Source organism: Lissotriton vulgaris, chromosome 4_1 (assembly GCF_964263255.1).
Source record: "Lissotriton vulgaris chromosome 4_1, aLisVul1.2, whole genome shotgun sequence".
NCBI lineage: Eukaryota > Metazoa > Chordata > Amphibia > Caudata > Salamandridae > Lissotriton > Lissotriton vulgaris.
The window spans coordinates 1,985,676,222-1,985,698,793 of NC_141691.1; the positions used below are offsets into that span (position 1 = coordinate 1,985,676,222).

At 45.9% G+C, this 22,572-nt stretch overlaps 1 protein-coding gene across 2 annotated transcripts in view; it reads right to left on the reverse strand.

The window, feature by feature from the left end:
• The window catches only part of TOP1MT (DNA topoisomerase I mitochondrial), a 1,598,136-nt gene that overhangs the window by 147,589 nt on the left and 1,427,975 nt on the right, over window positions 1–22,572 (reverse strand). For both annotated transcript variants that reach the window (XM_086966300.1, XM_086966301.1), the window contains one exon: window positions 11,242–11,391. In XM_086966300.1, coding sequence (XP_086822426.1) covers window positions 11,242–11,391 — 150 coding nt within the window. The remainder of the gene's footprint in view (window positions 1–11,241; window positions 11,392–22,572) is intronic.

The window sequence follows — 22,572 nt, forward strand, 5'->3', positions numbered from 1 at the left end:
CCCCGGCTAAGCAGAAGAAACGTCCGTATTACCCATGGTTTGCCTTCTTCCTCACTAAAGACGATTCGTTGTCCGTCTGTCTGACCTGTCTGATTTAATATAGTTAACATTCTACAAAGGTCTCACAAAACGGTCTCTGTGGCAACCGAACGAACCTCCGTTCGTGACGACAGAACATGTGATTAAACTACGTCACCAAGACAAACCAGCCTTCGATTGGCCCCAACTCCGGGCACCGCCCCTCCACTAAGGCGGGCCCCGCCTCCCGGAAGCGATCGTTGCCTCGCTGCCAAACACTGATAAGCTGTCTACCGGACCCCACTCTTGATCGTCTGGGTCCAGTCAGAGGGTAATGCGGTATACTGAGGGTGCCGAGCGTCAAGGGCGTAAGTAACCTATCAGACTATGACGAACACGAGTTTGGCGGCATTTCACAGAGCTAAGTACCGCTACTCTAACTTCTTTGATGCATTGTATGTTTATTCCTTTTTCCAAGGGTGTGCCACTTAAGCTACCACCCCCCTCCTGTGACCCATGGTGTACCCGTGACACCATAAAAGTGAGACATTTTTAATTTACATTTACAGCGATCGTTTGGACCTTTCTAGCATATTGATCGCTCTTGGGAAGTTTTTCTTCCACTTTTAATCATTACCCATTATCACAAATTGTTTCACTTCTAGCACGCTGCACTCCCCAGTGACTAGTGCTTATTAACCCAGGGACGGAGGTGGTGATGAACATATCGTTATCGCGCCACACACTGTCTTGTCACGACGAATGGAGCACCATAGACCAACAATTGTGATTAAGAACATCCATTAACTGTTTGTCTTGTCCTTTATGTATGTCTATGTCCTTTTTTCTATACAGGTGCATAAACCTTAATGCAGGAAGCCTCCTAAACCAGGAGTTCTAGGAAGACAATTTTCTTCCTATTTTTTTGCACTTTTTTCACCTTTCCTTTTCGCTTTCACGCCCCTAGGTAAGAGTGGGCCTTAGAGTGCCCATACCACCAGGGTTTAGTACACTTACAAGAGTCCTGATGAATGCCTGGTAACTTTACACCATTTCAGAGGCAGAAACATGTTGACTGACAATTATGGAAATAACCTCACAATTAATTGTGGACTGTTTTCCCACACATCATTTTAATAATATGTCCTAAGTGATCACATAATAAATTATTTTTGATACACTACAGACATTTTTAATCACCACTAATTGTGTATCTCTCACCGCACGCCCTTTACTCACATAATCCTGCTCCGCAGTAGATCTGGCGTTGAAGCACACTAAAGAGGCACTCGGCCTCTTTAGTGGGGCCCGATGATGAAGCATGTCCTCACCAGGTGGTGAGTGAGGGCTTTCTTAAACGTCCTGAGTTAGGCCGTTCCCCCCTTTTTCCATTTGCTCCTTTGTGTGATCTCATCGATACCACAAGACACTCTTTCTTTGCTTATCTAATATAACCGGGGAATAGGAGTGTCACTTGATACTCCCTACCTCTCCTTTTGTTGATATATATGAAAAAAGAGACCAGTCATCAGTAAACATCACAGCCATTCCTATACCTGGTGGTGTAGCATGGGACGCTACTGATTACGACATCTATGGCCAGGTTGAACTCTTTAAGTATCCACACCAGTTCAAGGTTTCATTAAATGACTTTGTCTCACCGAGCACTTTCTCTGATGATTGGGACTTTGAGACTATTAACCGCATCGCTGCGGCGGCTTTTCCCGCTGTGCGCGGCATTTTCAAAAATCCCGCGTAACGTGACAAAGCCAGCTCGTCATCCGCGCAGCGCAGGTAACGCCCATGACGAGCTGGCTTTGTCATTAGCGTCGAAGGGGTTAATAATATGATGTCTGATTTAGAAATGTCAGCAAAATTTACAGATAATGATTATTTCGAAGGTTCATCTAATTATGAAGAAATGTATTGCTTTAATCATTATGGGCACCACTATTTGCATAAATCTGCAAAACCTAGAAATGTTTTAACTTATAATCAATGGGAACATTGTCCAACACCTCCAAAAGGCAGCTCGAAAACATTTTATGAGAAATTGCCATACTTCTCAGGGTTTAATATCACAGATCCAGAATGTTTTATTTCAAAAATGTGAATAAGACAGGAATGAAAAATATGTTGACCAATACAAAACAGATATATTCTGCAAAATTTTATGAACAATTGTCTACATTTGGTTTTGAATTCTGGAAAGATAACATTGAAACAAAATCAATCTGGGGTTCAAAAGATTGGCAAGTACAGGGATTACATTTGGTTTTGAATTCTGGAAAGATAACATTGAAACAAAATCAATCTGGGGTTCAAAAGATTGGCAAGTACATGGATTAGAATAATTATTCAGAGCCTGCATGATCCCAGAACAAATAATGTTCCTGAATGACACCATTCAACTAACTACATGTCTTGGCCTAGCCAAGATAAAAGATTTTAACAACCCGTCTATACCAAAGCCTATGCCTGATAGAAATAGCACTACAGATGAGGGGTTAGACGTGTCCTGTATTTTACACCAAAACAGAATTAATCCTGATTGGAAAAAATGGTTGATCTGGCCCACAGACACTAATAACTGTCAAGATAGATTCCTGGACAAAACACAGGGGTTCAAACAGAACAGGCCAGACCCAAGATATTCCCAGAGACAACATCCAGGGATAATAACAACATATAGTGTAGGAAAACTATGCCTCGAATGGCTACAGAAATCCACACTCCCTAAAATTAAGCAACACTTGACTTTACTTAAAGAAGGTGCTGATTTGCGGGATTTCTTATTGGGACCTCGCAAACAGCATCAAAAACGTTTCATATACGCCGGTATATATGCTGCTTACAACAAAGCTTGTAAAGTAACGCAAATTGAAACTGCTGAAAAAATACGAGAAATTGATCGTATTCATTTGGAAAAATCACTGTCTGTAGCGGACAATGGGTTAACGACTCTGTCCTCCAGAATTTATTCTTTGACAGCATTGTATCATCTGCTATTGATATAATAGAACAGGATATGCTAATGTTACAACATGTTCCCAATTACGTTCTATTGTACAGTTAGGCTGCACGTTACAAAATCTGCGTTCAGGCTACGTGCCTTGACGTTTAATCAACACGCCATTATTTTCTATCTTTAACCTTACAGATAAACAAATCTCTTTGGCACAAAAAGGAGCAGACTATACAGGGCTGAGCATTGAAAAACTAGAAAGATTACCATTAACAGTTTCCGAGAGGCCAGTCATTGAATGGATAATACATGGTACAATAACAATACCAATAACCACATTCCAGTTTCAATACTGCCTACAGCATATACCAGCGGGCCTGTATGAAAGGTTGGGTAAAGGATACATTAAGTCGACCTGGAATTTACCTTACACACAGAGATGTTGGAGTGGGCATAACAAAGAAGTATTTCTTAGTGGGAAAAATTGTGAAAACTCGCTAAGTGGTACACTTCTGTGTCAAGAAATAAATTTACATGGAGGCTGTGAGGGTTCATCTAATGACCTTTCTTGCCACTTGCACGGCACCCTAGCCACACAAATAGAACCTGTTTTCAGGCAGCTTTCCAATGGCAGCTACGTTATGTTAAGTGCCCACAGCTGTTGTGGCATGTTGCCAGGAACGGCCTATCAAGTCAGTGTCTCATCCAGGGTCACTTGTTGCATGCAAGTATTGTATCCAAACAGCAAGCCAGACAAGGAGGCAACGATTTAGCCTTCATTGAATATCTCTTCTATTCAAATTGATACATTAAGCAGAATGAAAGCCATTCTTCTACAAAAAACTGTGCCTTTGACCTCGTCTAGAGAAACGTATGATCTGCAAGTTGCAAGGACCTCAGCAGAGATACATACATTATTATCAACAAACTGCCCCGTACATTTTGTAGAAATGTTCGGTCAAATTTTAAACAGGTCAGATACCAGTGGCATCGCACATGTATTTAAGAATTTTTTTTTGGGACTGTTAGCACCCTTTGAAGCAGTCCTGAGCATTTTACCGAATTTTGTGCACTCTGTGTTCGGCGGTCTGCCTCTCATTTTGTGACTCGTGGCAGGAATTTATTTTTTTTCCTTCTGCTCCAATATGTCAAGTCCAGTCACCAGCGATACCCAGATTACCATGGAACAAACGATCCAGGCAATGCGGTACCGAAATAAGATAACACAGGTCCTCGGCTTGGCTCGTCTAAGATCTAAATACCACATGGTTTCTATCCTTCACACCAATCTGGCAAGATTGCATCTTACCTGTTCTACGATGCCTGCGCTGCGGAGAAGAATGCGTGTTAGACATCTGTCTCTCACTTCCATCAGCAGTACCTATGGATGTCGATACTTTGCTTGGTTCGGTAACAGATCAGGCAACGTGTTGTCCCCAGCGGCTACCAATTCTGATGACGGCATTCGTTGAGACTTCACCATTACGACTAGGTAGCGGTGAGGTACGAGATTAAAGCGGCACACATGTACAACTTTCTGTGAACATTACTGATCCAGATCACGCGGACGGTAATGCATCTCACATATGCACTATTTCTACTTTTTCGGAAATGGCCCAACTTTCACCTACTGTGGTAGACGAATTCTTTGCCAGCCTATCTGAGTTAATGTTTTCTCCTAATAACGAGAATAACTTGAGAAACAAGCACACAGCGTTCCCTGAACTTTGATTTCGGCCTTCAGTTTTGATAAACAGAACTTCTAAAAATTTGGAACTATTTTTACTACAACAAAATTATTTGTTCTCAATACCAAAATATTTACCTTTTTTGGCACAGAGTAATCTGCTTAATGTAGAACTATTCTTAGAGAACAAGATTTCTATTTTTGAAACCTAGAGACAATATTTGAACTTAGCCTCTAGCACATGTACAGTATTATATAAATCTGTGATGAAATGGTCTCAACCTTCTCTTCTGTATTAAGAGCCATTTCATAAATGTAATTTCGTGAATCATTCAGCCAGCATTTCAAATGTAAAACTATATGCATTATTTGAATGATACCACTGCTTAGAAAACGTACAGTACAATACTCATTTTTCGTGTACAAACCATTTCAAATGCATTTTATGTATTTTTGGGGTGGGATTGTAAACACATGCTTAGAAATGTTATAACTGTTTAGTATTTTACTAAAGACGGACATTCTACGTGGAGTGGGTGTTGTAAACGTATCTAAGGCTCTAGTGTAATTTTCCCGATTCATGCCCTTATATAGGTATAACTTATCATATCCTTATATAGGCATAAGAATCATAACCATATTTAGGCACAGCCAATGCAGTCCAAATACGGCATGGCTACTTCCACTAAGCTCCTAGAATACAACAAGTTCTTGAAGACAACCAGCCTTCAGCAGTACGGGACTTCCCCCTGCTTCAGTATTGATTTGTCCCAGAACTCCTGGAGCGTGTAAAGAACTTCGAGTTCTTAGTGACGTTATTATGTCCACCCTTACGTCAAACTCGTCACCTTCCAGGTATAAATATACCCACATCTGCCCTAGCAAACACACAGTGGTTTAGAGCAGATCGACTAACTACTTGTCCGACGCCCTGCTGTAGCGAGTGCCGAAGGAAGCAGACCCTCCAGCTGACGCACTGAGAGAGACGCTGTCTTTTCTCCTGCAGAGAAATCCAGATCCAGTGTTTCCCTGCTACCCATGCGGGTTACTGGGAGATCGAGTCCCTAGAGAGAGATACAAGACCTCCTTCATTCTATAACCAAGGTATGGAGCTGATTAGACCCTTAAAGAATTCTTGGATATTCTTGGCAGAAACTATTTAACTCAAGCTACACCTCACTTACTTCTTCCCTTGTACTAGACTTAGGTTAGGTACACCGGGGAAGGCGTATTTTAGATGCACCAGTTGAGTACTTTTAGTCATTATTTATCATTGTATGTATTTTATCTATTTTAAGTATCTTATGGCTTAGAAACCATATAATGCTTTTACAGTATTATTTCATAATACTCCTTTTACTGTACGCACTTTACTTCATAGCAAGTATTACGATTGTAGCAATTAACTTCTCTTGCATGAGAAAGAAGACTGCTCAATAAATAACCTTTCTATTGAAAACGCCTGTCTCTCTATTTCTCTGCAAAAACCCTGGTGAAACAAAGCATGCACGATTGACTGAGTGAAATAGCCATCTATTGTTTCCGCGACCATGGAGATATATTTCTTATTCTTGGGGAACAAAGTTGTCATGTTATATGGTTGTCAGAAACGAATCCCTTCTTGTTTATTCGAGAAAGTTTCTAGTGACCTCTGAGCTAGCTGGCATTCACAATTAAGTCTAACATATTCAATAGAGACCTAGTCGACTTCAGTCCTACGTCTAAACTATCGTTTATGTTATTCCAATGCGCAGAGCCTATTGGGAATATAGGAACTACACTACAGAAGCACCCAACGGCGCCGGGGCCGGAGCCGCCGGCCAGCTAGGGCTCCCAGACGGACCCGCGGGCCAGAAGGCGCCTCGAAAGGGTTCGACGGAGGGAAGGGAGTCCTCATGGCCAAGAGGCAGTCATATCTCCTCTGGTGTCATGTGCAGCCCAGGGACCGTCGGGTGTGGAGCTGGACGCGGCGCTTATGGCTCTGGGGGAGTCGCGTGAGCGGTGTCGCCCGAATCCCCGGCCGCGTCGTGCGAGCGTCGGAGGGAGTCAGAAGAGTGATGATGTCTCTTCGACTTCTTTTTCGAGTGCCTCGACTTACCTGAGGACTTGGACCCCGACGAGTGACGGCGATGACTGCGGCTCTGTGACCGGTCCCTCGACTTCCTCCTAGACCGGGACCTCGAGCAGGGCGGAGCAGACTGCCGGAGCTCGAGCCGCTTACGGGACCGCTCTTGTCTAGTCTCCGAGGTCAAGGCCCGGCAGTCTGGGCACGACTTGTCATTGTGGTCGGCCCCAGAGACAGTAAAGGCACCGAAGGTGGGGGTCGGTCACCGACATCTTTGGTGGCAAATAGATCTAACCAAGGCTCTCCCCACTGCTGAAAGATACCTTGCACCACGTCAGAGTTCAGACGCCATTCTTGATCCATCATGCACCTGCAGCTGAGTTTGTCTGCCCTATCATTCAGAGAACCTGCCAGGTTTTGAGCCACCAGGAAAAGGCCCTGGTGTTCCAGCCATGTCCAGAGGCGCATAGCTTCCTGACAGATAGTCCACGACTTCACCCCACCCTGTTTGCTGCAGTACCACATGGCAGTGGTGTTGTCTGTGACCAACTGCACTACTCTCTCCTTGAGAGGGAAGGAATGCCTTCAGCGCAAGCCGGATCACCCGAAGCTCCAGAAGATTGATATGGAGTCGGGACTTCGCTGGAGACCAGAGTTCTCTGATCGCTGCCTCTCACAGGTAGCCGCCCCATCTGTCACAACTGGGTGTTCCGGTTCGGGAAGGGAAAGGGATCTGCCATTGACCCAATCGCAATTCGTGAGACACCACTTCAATTGGCGTGCAGTGCCCTCCGAGATCTGGACGTGATCGGAAAGGTTGCCCTGATGCTGTGCCCACTGGAACTTTAGGTCCCACTGCAGAGCCTGCATATGTCATCTGGCATGATCCACTAGCTGGATGCAGGAGGCCATCAGCCCCAGCAGCCAGAGGGTCATCTGACCGAAATCCGGGATAGAGGCTGAAAGATCGGAATCATAGTCTGAATATCCTGGACTCGCTGCTCGGGAGGATAAACCCGAAACTCCAGAACTGCTACGATGAAGAGGAGCTTCTGAGAGGGAATCAGGTGCGACTGCGGCACGTTGATGGAAAACCCCAGCAAATGAAAGAGGCTGTCCGTAGTCTGGTGGTGGGAAACGACTGCCTGGGGCGAGCCTGCCTTCAACAGCCAGTAGTCGAGATAGGGGAAGAGGGGAAGACTGGAAGCCCTGATCTGCGCAGATGAGCTGCGACCACTGCCATTACTTTCGTGAACAACCGAGGGGCGCTGGCCGAAGGGGAGCACCGTAAACTGAAAGTGCTTGTGGCCTACCGTGAACCGCAGGTAATGCCAGTGAGCCGGGAGGATGGGGATGTGGTAATGTGTGTCCTGCAAGTCCAACACTACCATCCAGTCACCAGGGTCGAGGGCAGACAAGACCTGATCGCACAGTAAACTGAAAGTGCTTGTGGCCTACCGTGAACTGCACGTAACGCCTGTGGGCCAGGAGGATGGGGATGTGGAAATGTGTGTCCTGCAAGTCCAACGCTACCATCCAGTCACCAGTGTCTAGGGCAGACAAGACCTGAGCTAGCGTCAACATCTTGAACTTCTCCTTCCGGAGGAAGCGGTTGACGTTCCTGAGGTCCAAGATAGGACGCAGGCCCTTGTCCTTCTTGGGGACTAGAAAGTAGTGGGAATAACAACCACAACCTACTTCTGGCCCATGAACGCGCTCAATGGCCCCTGGCCAGGAGGGCCCTGACTTCCTGCTGAAGAAGCGCAAGATGGTCCCCCGACATGCGGTGGTACAGAGGTGGCATGGCTGGAGGGGTAGTCTCGAAGGGGAGAGAGTAGCCACTTCTGACAATTTGCAGCACCCACTTGGCTGCTGTGATGTTGGGCCAGTGGGGGAGATGATGGTGAATTCTGCCGCCCACTGGCGTTTGAAAGTCCGGACTAGGAAGGCTTTGCAGTGGATGCTGCGGGGTGGAAGTGGACAAACCCGCCCGCTGGCCCCAGAACAGCAGCTGCGCTGAGGTTGTTGCTGCGCAGTCCTGTGGCTTTGGAACGAACGTGTTGGGGCACCCCTTTCGTGGCCCAAAAGGAGTGGAAAGCCGAAGGCGGAGGAGGCTGAGTGCCGACAGGCCCAAGGACTTGGCCGCAGCCTGGGAGTTCCTTTAAGCGCTTCAACACACTATCTGCCTTATTGCCAAAGAGGCGAATGCCATCAAAGGGCATGTCCATCAGTGTGTTCTGGACATCCCCTGAGAAGCCAGTTGTCTTCAGCCAGGCGTGGCGCCGATCACCACCGTCGAGGAAATCGCCCTGCCCAGCGAATCAGCCGTATCAAGCCCACAACGGATGGTGAACTTAGCTGCTTCTCGCTCAGCTGCAAAAGCTTAGGAGAATACTGTCTGGGCCTCCTCCGGACAATTAGGCAGCATGCGCGCAACCGTGTCCCATACAGAGTGGGAATAACGGACCAAGAGGCATGCAGTGTTCACCGACTGCAGCCCTAAGCTGACAGATGAAAACAGCATCTTGCCAAGCTGCTCCAGCTTCTTGGATTCTCAATCCAGAGGGGCGGAAGGGAACGTGCTCTGGGAGGCAGAGGCTTGGACAACGAAACTCTCAGGAGTGGGGTGTTGGGAGAGAAAGAAGGGGTCGCCCTGAGCCGAGCAATGGCGCTGGGCCGCCTTCCTGTCCACAGGAGCCCCTGTGTTGGGCCTGGACCAGGTGCCTAAAAGAACGCCAGAAAGTGCCTAATTGAAAGGGAGCAGTGGATCCGCAGAGGTAGCCACCATCTGAAGCACTTCTGTCAGGAGGTTAGTCCTGACAGCCACTGTATGGAGTTCGAGGTGGAGGGCCTCGGCCACCCTAAACAACACCACTGCGTAACTTGCTCCCTCCTACATAGCCACGGAAGGAGGAGACAGCATGCCAAGGTGAGGTGAGGTGTCAAGACCACTGGCATGCCATAAAAATCCTCTGCCAAGTCCAGATCATAACCACACACTGTTGTGTGAGAGGGTCCTCAGACCCCTTCCAGTCCTCCCCTTCCACCCAAGTCTGTGAAACAGGATGAAAAAAAGGAGGACGGACATAGAGGTAAAAAGAACCAGTCTGCGTCAATCTGCATAGAGCGACGCCATTCCGGCGCCATGTCCGGGCAGAAACCGGGGTCGATGTTGGGGTTTAGCTCCGGACGACGTCTGAGGTGGTGCCAGAGGATGCGACGCCACAGGTGGAGGTGTTACGAGGTCAACCAGTGTCACCTGGGATCCGAGCCGGGATCCAAGGGGGTCCTGCAGTGCAGGGGCCGAAGACGGCGGCGATGGAAGAACAGGACCCTCAGTCGGGCCCGCGGGGCCTGAAGGCGCACCTGTGGAACCAGACGCCCCAAAGAGTCGGGCCATGGAAGCAAGAAATTCTTGCATCTGAGCAGGCGTCGCCGACGGACCCGGAAAAGGCAGGTAGGCCTGCGACGACGTCACAGGCTCCGCCGGAGCGGCACCACCCGCACCCTCTGCTGTGTCGCACGACGGGAAGTAGAGGAGCGACAACGCTTCTTCAACTTCTTTTTGGAATGCTTCGACTTACCTGACCCCGAGTGCAAAGACTTAGATCCAGACGAACGATGGTGACCGCTCTGTGACCGGTCCCTCAACCTCCCTTGGGACTGGGACCTTGAGCAGCGCGGCGCGGAGCCGACTGCCGCACTTCTAGCAATTTTCAAGACCGCTCCCGCAAAGTCTTCGGCGACATAGTCCGCCAGTCGGGGCACAACATGGAGTCGTGGTCGCACCCCAGGCAGTAGAGACACACACGGTGCGGGTCTGTCACCGACATCATGCAGTGACAGCCCTCACAGTTCTTGAAGCGGGGCATCCCTACGACTCCAGGAGTCAATTGACTCGAAAGAATTTAGACAAAAAGGTCTCGAAAAAACTCAGTCAAAAAGTGACTGGGGGTATTTGCGTTTCCAGGATCTGCGCTTGCTGGCACGAAAAAAGAAAGAACTGACGTCAGTGCGCGTCTAAGTTGCTCCAGCGACGTCAGCACGGGGAGCCGCCCAACAACGCCTAACGACGCGCACAGGTACTGCTGACGAAAACTTTACAGACCCAGTCTGATGCCTGGTGGTGAATCTAAGGTAAGGAATCTATCACTACGTGTTTCTTTCAGATACTTTACACATTGTCTCTTTAGCTAAGCCTGACTACTCTGTTCCAAGCTACCAGAGGGTGGCACAGGTTATCTTTATATGTGTATCTAACTTACCTAGCCTAGAGTGGTGGTTCCTGCTTGCACTCGGAGCATATTCAGACAACCCATATAGTGTTTAGTACAGGTCTAACTACATGATCTGTACCCCCACTATAATATTATTATCACAAACTCAGCCTTGATTGGATCCATCACACTGTTTTATGAACAGCATTTCATCCTACAATAGAAAAGTGTGTGAATCAAAAGATCACATTAAATTCTAAGATAATGCTCACCTGTGCACTACACTTACCATGCTACTGTAATTCTGGGATCAAGGTAGTTTAGCTTGGACGTGCCCAGAGCTATTTGTTTATTTTCCTCTTTGTCTGTTGCCTGCAGCTTTAGCTTCATCAGCTGTTCCTCCAATCTCTCCCTCAATTTCTTCTTTTTGTCCACTTCCCTTTTGAAAAGAAGGTCAAACATGGATAGGAAAACATTAAAACAATGCTACAAAAGGAAATGTAAGGGTAGCCTGGACTACTGTTTTATTCTAAACATAATTTTAATCTTTCTCAATCTTATTTCTCACACCTGTCTAATTCACTGAGATAATCTGCATAATAGTGGCACCAAGATTGAGGGGGCAGTATTGACCTCAAGAACAGATATGTCCCTAAGCATAAGACTTAAAACAGCATTGCAAAAATACTTTTAAAAGAAGAAAGGGCTCACTCAAAATGGGAGTTGGAGATGAGTAAATAAGAGGAAACAAAGAAGGTTTATTAAACTATTAAGGCACAATACAAAAATTGAAAATACAGCTCAGTTCAGTAAATCAATCACAAGACCTAAGAATTCAATTGCAATAAATGCTCTCAGTAATAATAAATGGATGCAATAATGAGCAAAATTAGGAAAACAGCCTAAGTCCAAAATATAATGCACTTCTAAACATCTCAGTGTTTTAGTTTCAATTGCAATTAATTCATATTAATATGCACCCGTGAATATATTCAGAAAAAAAGCTTCATGGATCCCCTGGCTTGCATTTTCTACTTACTTGGGACACACATGAAAACACTAAAATGAAAATGGTCAGGGGTGTGAACTGGACGGGAATGTTTAAACATGTATCTTAGACAAGGCCTTTTACCATGCTCAGACCACTCCTCAACCTCACAAGTCAGAATACGACGGACTGCAAGCGGCCTCTCTGTTTAACTGAAGTAAGGGGCTTGGCTTACCGTTTCAGCAACTGTAAGTCAAAATATGAATAGCTCCTTCTCACGATTGCTCACACGATGGCCACTGATGCAGTGGCCCGATGGCTTTTTAGGAGCTTAGATCTCTAGCGCCAGTAGAGTGGCCACCCAGCGTCTGCGTAAGGCAAAGAGAAGCCGCAATGTAAAGTGGCAGTAAAAAGCAGAAAGCAGCTTGCCACAATACCTGGCAGCTATGAAGCATCCAAATCACAGGATGTAAGAAAAAAGGCTGCAGGTTGCAGCCCATAACTGAATGGGAAACTATCCTCAAAGTAAAAGGAGGCCAGAGATGTAGCAACTTTCTATCTAGAAAGCAATAATCTCCTCCATGATTCACAATCTGGATTCAGGAAAGGGTATAGTACCGAGACAGCACTTTTAGAGGTCTCAGAAACCGTGCGGGAGAGTGTGGACAGGGGCGAGGCAGCCATGTAGGTGCTCCTCGACCGTCCGCAGCTTTCGACACGGTCTCCCATGCCATCCTTCTCAATAGACTCCGCGAGCTGGGGATTTGTGACACCCCTCTAGCCTGGATCACGTCCTTTTTATCGGGCCGTACACAACAAGTATGGTGCCGGCCTTTCTGGTCCAAAGACAAAAAACCACTAGGCTACGGGGTACCACAAGGTTCTGCTCTCAGTCCCCTCTATTTCAACGTGTATATCGCACCCCTAGCAAAGGTGATTGAGACAACTGGGGTTAAAGTGATCTCCTATGCTGATGATACTCAGCTCATCTTTTCCATCAGAGATCACTCACCCCTTGGTTTTATAAATCTTAAAACCTGTCTCTCGAACATTGTAGCGTGGATGACTTTGAACACTCTAAAACTTAACACATCAAACAGAGGAACTGTTTTTTAATCAAGCAAACCCCTTGCCACCCACCACCTGGTGGCCAGCAGAACTTAATCCACCTCCCTCCCCGGTAAAGACAGCTCGCAACCTTGGAGTTCAATTCGATAAAGAACTATCCTTAAAAACTCAAATCCAGAAAGTCACCTCTTCCTGCTTTGGTAAATTACACATGCTAAAAAAGATCTCCCCCTTTCTCTCCGCTGAGGCTATGAAGACAGTGACCCACGCCTTCATCACTTCACACCTGGACTACGCTAACAGTCTTTATCTAGGACTCCCTGCCTACCTTCTACACAGACTGCAGATGGTGCAGAATGCTGCAGCCAGGTTGATCTGTAGAGTCCCCTACCGCCATTCCATTTCACCTCATCTTAGGAAGTTGCATTGGCTCCCAATCTCTGCTCGTGTTAGATTCAAGGCCCTCACATTAGTCTTTAGAGCCCTGAATGGCAAAGGCCCCCTATATCTGAGACAGCGACTGAAACTGGTCCATTCGTCCCTCAACCTCAGATCGAACCAACTCCGGCTCCTACTCCCCCCCCAGATTCCGCCTTGTAAGGAAGAGTCGCAGAGCATTTGCAGTAGTCGTATCAAAAATATGGAACGCCCTACCCATCAGTCTCCATTTCGCTGACACTGAATCTCAATTCAGGGGCAAACTAAAAACCTTTTTATTCTCTGGCTGCTAACTCCTCCACCTGTTCACTTGCAATCCTTAGCGCCGGGACACCCCGTCGGGGGTAGCCGTGCGCTCAACAAATGTCAATGATAATAATAATAATGTACGAAAGATAGCCCCTTGAAAGAGCCCTTAGAACAACTGCCATGATCTGGAAAGCATAGTCGGAACTTGGGAAGAGTTTAGCACACTCTTACAACTGGTGAGACTCTAGGAGTCCCATGGAGACTAATATTACAGGATCTCAAGACATCTGCCATTTGAGCCACTCAAAACCGAGACACAACAGTAGCAGCAGAAGGAGCAGAGACATGCAAAGTATACAAAAAGTAATGGATGGAATGCTTGAATTAATTTCAGCGACTGGAGATTTTTGGGCGTCATTTCAGTTCATCCTTATTTCGCATACCATGACCCCTCAGTTTGGACCCAGACATATGCAAATCAGTCTTGACCCTGTACCAATAGGAATAGTCCAGTTTGAACTGCTAAGTAAGGTCCCCCATGAACAAGTTATTTTTATTGCTTTACTAAAAACTGTGGAAAACACAATACTCTTTCTTTTCGTGGGAAGCTTAACTAAATCAGAATAATTTTAGACTGGCAATCAAATTACATTCAGAATAGAAAGAATTACTCCTTATAAGCAACTATTTTTCTATCAAGGGAACAAGATGATCTCCTTCATATAAGTGGTGGGATGGCCGTGAGGCATGAAATCGAAGAAGGCATATCAATAAGGCAAAACATATCTGAAGTGATCGTATATAGACGAGAGAGTGAAATCAGATCATGCAATATATACCTTGTCAGAAGCGTAGGAAACATGTAATGGACCCTAATGCAAGCAGAGGAATTAGAAAGCACAAGAATTGGGCCCCACAGGCCATCGAGCCGTAATTAGTGTGAAGTGGTCCCATCATAAGCTTAAGTGCCGGTGCCATGGTGCCTGGTACACCAACGACTGCCACACCTTAGTGATCGACTGCTGTACAAACCAATATAAAAGTCCAAGAATGCCACCGGTACAACAGACCAATTGCTACATTTGGCTATCAGGAAAAGAGCAAACGGAAACAAGCAGCAAATGCATAGGCCAGCGATTAGGTTAGGGGCTCTGATGGACATGGTCTAATCCTCCGGAACTTGCCTCTGATTCATAACAGGGAGAACCCAATGAGAAGTATGGAGGGACAGTTCCAATCTCAAGGATGAGAGTTACAAGACCCACAGGGAGTGCTGTTACAGAGAGACAGGCGTATTAGACATATTGTGAAGGATGGGAGATTAAAATATGCTTTGAAATAGAATTGACGTCTATGAGACAGTTAGTGTCATGAGACAGGAGGTGAATATTTTGAGACACAGAACGTCTAGTGAGATGGCAAGAATTATTAAATGAGGTGCTATGCTGAGAAGAAAACTAGAAGGGGAGTCTTTTGTGATGAGATGAACACATTGAAAAGGTTGCATCTTTTGGGAGAAAGAGTGAGATACTTCAGTAGGAGTTATAACACAAAAGGTGAGCATTATTGAAATGTGAGGAGGTAGATGTTTATCAGGAGACATGGAAGATTGACTTACAATAAGGAGGCGATCAAGAGACTGAGCAAGTGAAGGCAATTTGTTATGAGTTTGTAGTGAAAGAGCCGCTTTTGTGGTTTGGCACCCTATGAAGACCTTCAACTATCATAATTTTAACTGACTGTAGTGAGTTATTTTACCCTAGGCTTAATGTAGGATGGTCCTGCATAAGCCTGCTTCTCTTCTGTCCTGTAATCTTGCTGTCTTTTAGTGGAAGCTGTCACGGAGTAGAACAGTCTTGCCAGGAGCAGAGCCTGTGGGATGTGCATTTGAAGGCTTGAGAAGAAGAGATGTGTGGAATGTACTTTTTGGTCTCGAAGTGCAGTGTTGTGGGCGGTGGTGCACACATGGGCTTGGTTGTACATTGAGAGATGAAGTATTTGATGCTATAAGCAGTTGTACTGAAATGTGTATTGTATATTGATGAGAATTATAGGTGCTTACTATTGGCTTTGACATGGCCTCATCTCTTCTTGTTTCCTGACTTGTTTTGCTTCTGCTTGCACAGTAGTGCTTGCAATTCATATTCAAGGTCTTTCTGCTCCTCACTTGTTTTTCGCACCTCACCGACCAGAATGAACTGGAATATGTTGTGGAAGTGTCTGTGGAATGTGCAACTCTGCCTCGAAGTCAAAATACGGGAGCTTGGCCAGCCTCCGTCTTAGCCTTCACGCAGACTGGTACAGCCAGCTCGGTTTTTTCTAATGAGAAGGGGGCGAGGTTTTCTAGAAGCCTCGTCCTATGTTTATTAATGATATTTAAGCTGGATCCTGCGGGGGGCAGATGGAAGTTCACCACAGAGTAGACGTATTGCAGTGGAATGGTGACGGAACTTGGGTCCTGACTGAACTTCTTCCTGGGATGTTGAATGGGCTAACCCAGTTAAAGTTGGCAAGGATGTTGCAGAATAAGTCATGATGCGGTCCCAACTATTTCTGTACATATTTTCTATTCTTTGCTACTTGTATATATATATATATATATATATATATATATATTGCATTCTATTTCAATTGTTCATTTAACCATTTATTTGACATTTGGAAATCTGCATTTACTGATATATTTGGCTTACCGTTCTGAACATTGCAATAATCAACAGTTTTTGAGTCTGCCATGACTTGATATATTCGGCCTGCCTTTTTAAAATGTTGCATTAATAGACTTGTGTGTGTTACTTTACCTACATTTGGGCTTGTTTTCTTACCTCACCTTAAGAAGTGCTGGGTCTTGCCTTGCCTTTTGGGAGTGTTGGGTTAGGGTCTGTTCTTTTAGCGAAAATCACATTCCTTACAGAGTGAGGCAAAGGAGAGTTTTAGTGTCATGAGTTCGAGTGGGTGGAGCTCTCAGAATTTCACTCTGCGGAGTTCAAAAAAACTCTGAGATTCTGCAAGCGGGCGGAATCCAGCAAGTTGCGCTGAATTTTATCGCTGTGAGCTTGTTCAACACAGCAAAATCAGTGTGAACTGCACCAGCAGACGACACGCCATAGGGCGCTGCTTCTTTGTTGTTGCTGCTCAAGCGGCAGCTCTCACACTGCAAATGGACATGACCACCCCGGGGGTATGGAATTTGATAACATATTTACTTGTCTGTAGGGAAGGTTGCTTCATAAATCTACTTGTCCTGTAACAAAATCCACTTGTCCCTTTGGTGCAATGCAGTGTGGCGACAAATTATGGCAGCAATCTCATTGTATAAGAGCTCTGATATAGCCTCTCTGATTATGCCAGTGCTTATACCATAGTAGTGTTTGAATACTTGAAATCCCCTTATGTTGCCATGTTTCCACAGATCTACAGACTGGGGTTGAAGGTTGGTGTAAGCAATAGTTCCAGGGCTAGAATGCCCTTAGGATTCTGTGCAAACCTACTAACTTGCATGTTTTAAGGGGTTTTAACAACTCTTCTCCAATATTGTCCCATACTGAGAAGGTTCGAAACTTACTCAAGACAATGGTAGACGTACACCTTCCAGAATTGGGAAAAAAATGGTTGGAGGGAAAGTTCACTTGAAAACACTCTGATTTTCGTATGAGCAAATCTACACATGCACATTTGCTCATGCTAAAATGCAGTTCATAAATATTTTTTAGGAGTTCTATTTCTTGTCCTACTTCTGTAAATTATTGGGAATTCACAAACCCTGTATAGCTGCACTTAATGCAAGGACACATACCATGGGTGCACTTTTAATACTTTCTTTAATAATTGGGTCCCTAATTTGGACTTTTTGTGTTTATTAAAATCCCCCCCCTCTCTGTGTATCGTTTGGCTTCAAAGGGAGTAACAGCATTCACAAGGAACATATTGGTACACAAAGTAGTTTTATTCAGTTCCATTAACTACAGTGGCAGTGTGTTTTTTGAGACCAAAAACTATTTTTGCTTTTGTCAATGTTTGTTATAATGTTGAGGGTCCGGCAGCTCCCACACCAATAAGGTTTTACAAGAACCATGCCAAAAAGTCACACTGGCAAAACTTAAAAGCTGACCACCAATTACAGACCTACTGGCTTTGCCAATGCTTACAGCGAAACACCCGCGAGAGCCAAGCCGCCTGCCAGCCTGGATTCCTGGGTTGCCCCGGAAAGCGATCTTGAGAAATTTTGTAAGTCCGCTCCAGGGACGTTGACCAGGACCTCGTCACAAGTCAAGCCGGCGAACCCTCACCGATTCCGGACTGGTTGAGTGCTTCAAGGGGCCTCAAGGAGAAAAGCTCCAGTAAAGGGTCTAAGTGTGAAGGTAGAAATTGAGAACGGAACCTGCCGCGAGCTTTAGCCGCTCAGGGCTCCATCGCACCCGGCCCCTGAAACTTTGACTTTTGCCCGGTCTATCACGAGCAGGTATCACAATATGGTGCTATAATCTAAGTGCTTTATTTTATTAAATCTTTGAAAATTCATATCTTCGGTTCTCTACATTGGATTTTTGTCGTTTTAGTGTCATTTTAAAAGATAAAAATATTTCCTATTTATATATATTGGTGTTGGATTTTTGTTATGTGTTGTGTCTTAATTATTTTTAAAATGCTTTACAGACTTATCTTTGAAGTTAAACCTGTCTGCTTGCAGCCACGTTACCAAGGGTTGAGCATAGGAATAATTTTCAAAGACCTATGCTGTCCTATCATGTGTTCATGGCCTTATTCCCAGTGGCAGACTTACATTTGTCCCTATCAATAACGCACTTTCCAATACTTTTTGAAACTGGTTACACTAATTTTCCATTATGAATATTTTGGGAAAATACTAAATGATGCCGCAATGAAATGGTACCTAAACGTTTACAGTAGTTTAGCGAAAAAAATGTTCTTCCTCATTTCCTTTTTTTATGAACATTTTATTTTGAAAGCAAAAAATCATCAATCAAAAAATCATCAATCTTGCTTTCAAGCTTCTGCAAATATTTCCATCAAATCAGAGAGCGTCCTGGGAGCATTATACATAGCCTCTTATTGGTAAACTTATGTACACATTTTTATAATGGAATTACTGTCAATAGTGCAGTCAGATCTTACAACATTTACTTACAGCGCTCATCCTAATAATAAAGGCTTTCAATTAATGAACCATCAATACAAGTTTGAACAGCGTTAACATGTCGACAAAAATATGACCTCAACTGCAGATAGTGCCCTTCCCTGATCCATAATGTGGTACTGCAAGCTGGCAGTCAAAAGATTTGTGCTGCAGGGGGCTGGGCCTACTTGTCCCAAGGACAAAATGCACATGAAAACTTGTTGCCTTTGACCCCAAACAATATATTCTGGGCGTCGGGGTATAGGAATTCCACATCTCTATACCTGTGTTGGGAAAATCTTTCCAGGCGGTGTCCTAGCACCTGAAAATCACTCTAGGGGATGCAAATTCTTGTTCCAGAGCACCAACTTCCTATGGCTAGCCATGAGTGAGAAAAAACTCTGCCACGTGACCGCTGGCAGTGTTTTGCCAGAACACTGCATTACAAGCGTAATGTGGATTGGGCAAAATTCAAAGAACTCCGCCGGTGGAGTGGAATTTATCACCTACCCCTAATCATGAGACCGGGCTCGAGTGACATTACAAAATTAGTATTAGGAGGCAAGTGGCGACTGTCAGGAAACAAGATAAAATGCCATTAAACATCACGACTGTTAAAGGCTGTATCATTATCTAAAAAAAGGATTAGTCTGGTCTATCGTCCTGGATACTGTAGAGAGTACAGGGGTAAATCTTATTCTTAGGTGACGAGGATCCCAATCGACAGGAGGGAGGAGAAATGAAAGCCATACAATAAGGATAGTAAGAGAGGGAGAGAGAACAGATGCACCGGCAATCCACACTACTAGTAGAAGGGAGATTTAAAGCATGGCATAGTAGCAAGCAGTACAGCCTTACAAAAGCTATGCTTGTAGTGTAAATATGTTAATGTTTTAAGCAATTGAGCAGTGCTTGCTCAGAGCAGACATGATTGGCAGAAGCAGCACACAAACACACACTTGACCACCTCATGCTTTTAATGATACACAACCATACTCCATCCTTAATGAACTGTACTACTTTGTTTTTGGTGTATTGCTGCAGACTAAACGTAAAAGACAAGTTACTTACCTTCGGTAACGTCTTATCTGGTAGAGACAGTATCTAGCTACAGATTTCTTACCTTTGAATTTCCCAGGCGTCAGACTGTGAGAAGATGGCCTGATATGTAGTGCTCACTATTCTAGTGATCACTGTGTATCATTCCAAGCAACCCTTATTGATGATTGGTTGTAAGTCAACCTTATAGACCAGCTATCCTAGTAGCATGGACAAGAGCAGTCTTTAGGCTTAACTCTAGTGGGCGTGTTAAGCCAGCTGTTATACTATCACATATACCCCTTGAACACCAAGTGAAAGGACACCACACAAGTTGTTATGACAATAAAAGGATATTTATTTATAACAAGTCTACCCTGATCTCTTTATGAGTCAGGGAGCTAAGCCCACAACAAAACTCCTATGAAAATACTTTAAGTTGCACAATTTACACAAATGTCCGAGGGGCACGAAAAACCATATACTACAAAAGTGTAATGCGAAGTACTAGCAGGTAAGTAACTAGATCCAGAGGCTTCAGGATCGCTAGGACTACACTACTGAACCTTCAGGTTAGGAGCAGGAGGCCTAGGGAGATCGGGTGCAGAGTGTGCACTCTCACGCGGGATGCGGGACAAAGTCTATGGATACTAGTATCTCGTAAAGTTACAGTTATCGGACGAATCCGACAAGATAGGCTGAAAACGAAAAAGGATCTGGACACTTAGATAGTGAACCTACGTTGGAGCACCGAAATGTTCGGGTTACCTAGCCCAGGGGCTGCGGCTGCATAGGGTTCAAAAGACGTCGGGAATCCTCGTTACAGTCTATGGAGCCTGAAAGAAGAAGTTGCTGGCAGGCGACCAGTGATGAAGTTCGATGTGATCCAAGCCTGGATCGATGATGGAGATGACCTGAAAGCAGAGGGGACTCAGTTCTTGATCACTAGCCAGTGATCCGATGGGGCACCAGGATGGCACCGGATGAAGTCACCTCAACCAGGTGAGTGGGCGACGCTGGGCTCTGCAGTCTCTCGGACCAGGAGGCGTTGTCGGCAACCAGGATGGAGGTGCGAGCTGTCCCACGAAGGAGGTGTCTGCTGTCGGCGATGCTGGACCCAGAATTGGGGCAACAAACCTTGGCAAAGTCAAGCCCACGCTGTGGACTCAAGATGGCGTCTGGAGTGGACCAGGAGTGTCCGGGGTGCTCCTCTGTTGGAGGGGAGCAAGGGCCAGTCTGGAGCAACCAGACCAGCTATGGAAGTGTCGTGGTTCGTCGTCAGGAGGACTACAAGCCAGCAGGCAAGTGGCCGGACAACGCGGTGAGCAGCAAAGAGCAGAAGGGCCCCACACAGATCTCGTGGATGCTGGGGGGCTGGACTTCGGTGCTGGAGCTGCTCAGGGTTAGGGCTTCTCAAACCCCAAAGCACTCACTCGAGGATCCCACGGCGGTCGTGCTGGATAAGCGTCGTGCAGTTTTGAAGATGGCCGGTCCCTTCAGGTCTCGTCACACACACGAATCTCAGCTGGGCTGATGATGTAGGTAGAGGTCAGAGGTGCCAGGGAATCCGGGTCTCGTTGAGCTGGGCAGTCTTGATCCGGAGGATGGACTTGCAGCAAACTGCATGCGCTTAGATGGTGCCCTCTGGTGCAGGGTGGCTACTCCTTAGCCACAAGGGAGAGTCTTCAGAAATGTTCAAGAGTTCTTTCGTGGAAAGTAGTCAAGATTCAGAATTATCTAATTTGGGAAGGGGGCCCGCTCCTACCTTTATACTAAAGAAAGGGGCTGGCACGCGACTAGGTCCTGCCCATGGGTGGGACCAGGAAGGGGGGTGGTTACACCCCTCTCCCCTGTCCGGACTTTCCCCAGCTCAGGGGCTGGTGTGCCCCTGGAACTGGTTCAAGCCGGCATATGCACAGTGAGCACCGGGGTGCCACTTGTAGTCAATTTACTCTCAGCCCTGCCTACCTGGGATACACAAAACCCTGTCTGGGATGGTGCTAGCACCGCCCCCGACAGGAAACCCTTTGTCCAAGCTCTCCTCGCTGGAAGGACTCCCAGCAGCAGGAGGTCAGACTTGTGTCTGTGGTGGCAGCATCCATTTTGTGATGCTGAGGCTCGAGTTAACTTTAACCGGGGTTCACAGTTACATACATGTCGTATGACACCTTACTCGACATGTTTTGATAAAGCGATACCAAAGTTGGCAAATAACCGCGAGGATTATAAGGCACTTAAGAGTATATGGTACGCGTTATCATGGAACAGCTATTAGGAATTGGTTCCGCAAGCTGCAAACGGGCTCAGCTCATGCCAGAGCACCATCTCACATAATTCCAAGCACTCTGCCTTCAGGATTGATAAGGCCTGCCATAGGAGTGACTGATAGGAATACATGTGTCCATTTTAGGGTTAGATATAGGAATACTATATCTATAGCAAAGGGTGATTACACCACCTTGCCCCAGCTGTCGTGCAGCCAGTTGTGTCAGATTTGGATGGCCAGCCAGGGGTGGCATAATACATGCTGCAGCCCCTGGTAGGCCCTGGGAACACCTATGCCCTGGGTACCTAAGGTACACTGTACAGGGGCTGATAAGGTGGCTCAGTATCCAATTAGATATGAACCTAAGGTACATGGAATCCATTTTAGAGAGAGAGCAGTAGGCCTGGGGCCCTGAATAGCAGGGTCCCAGGTCAAC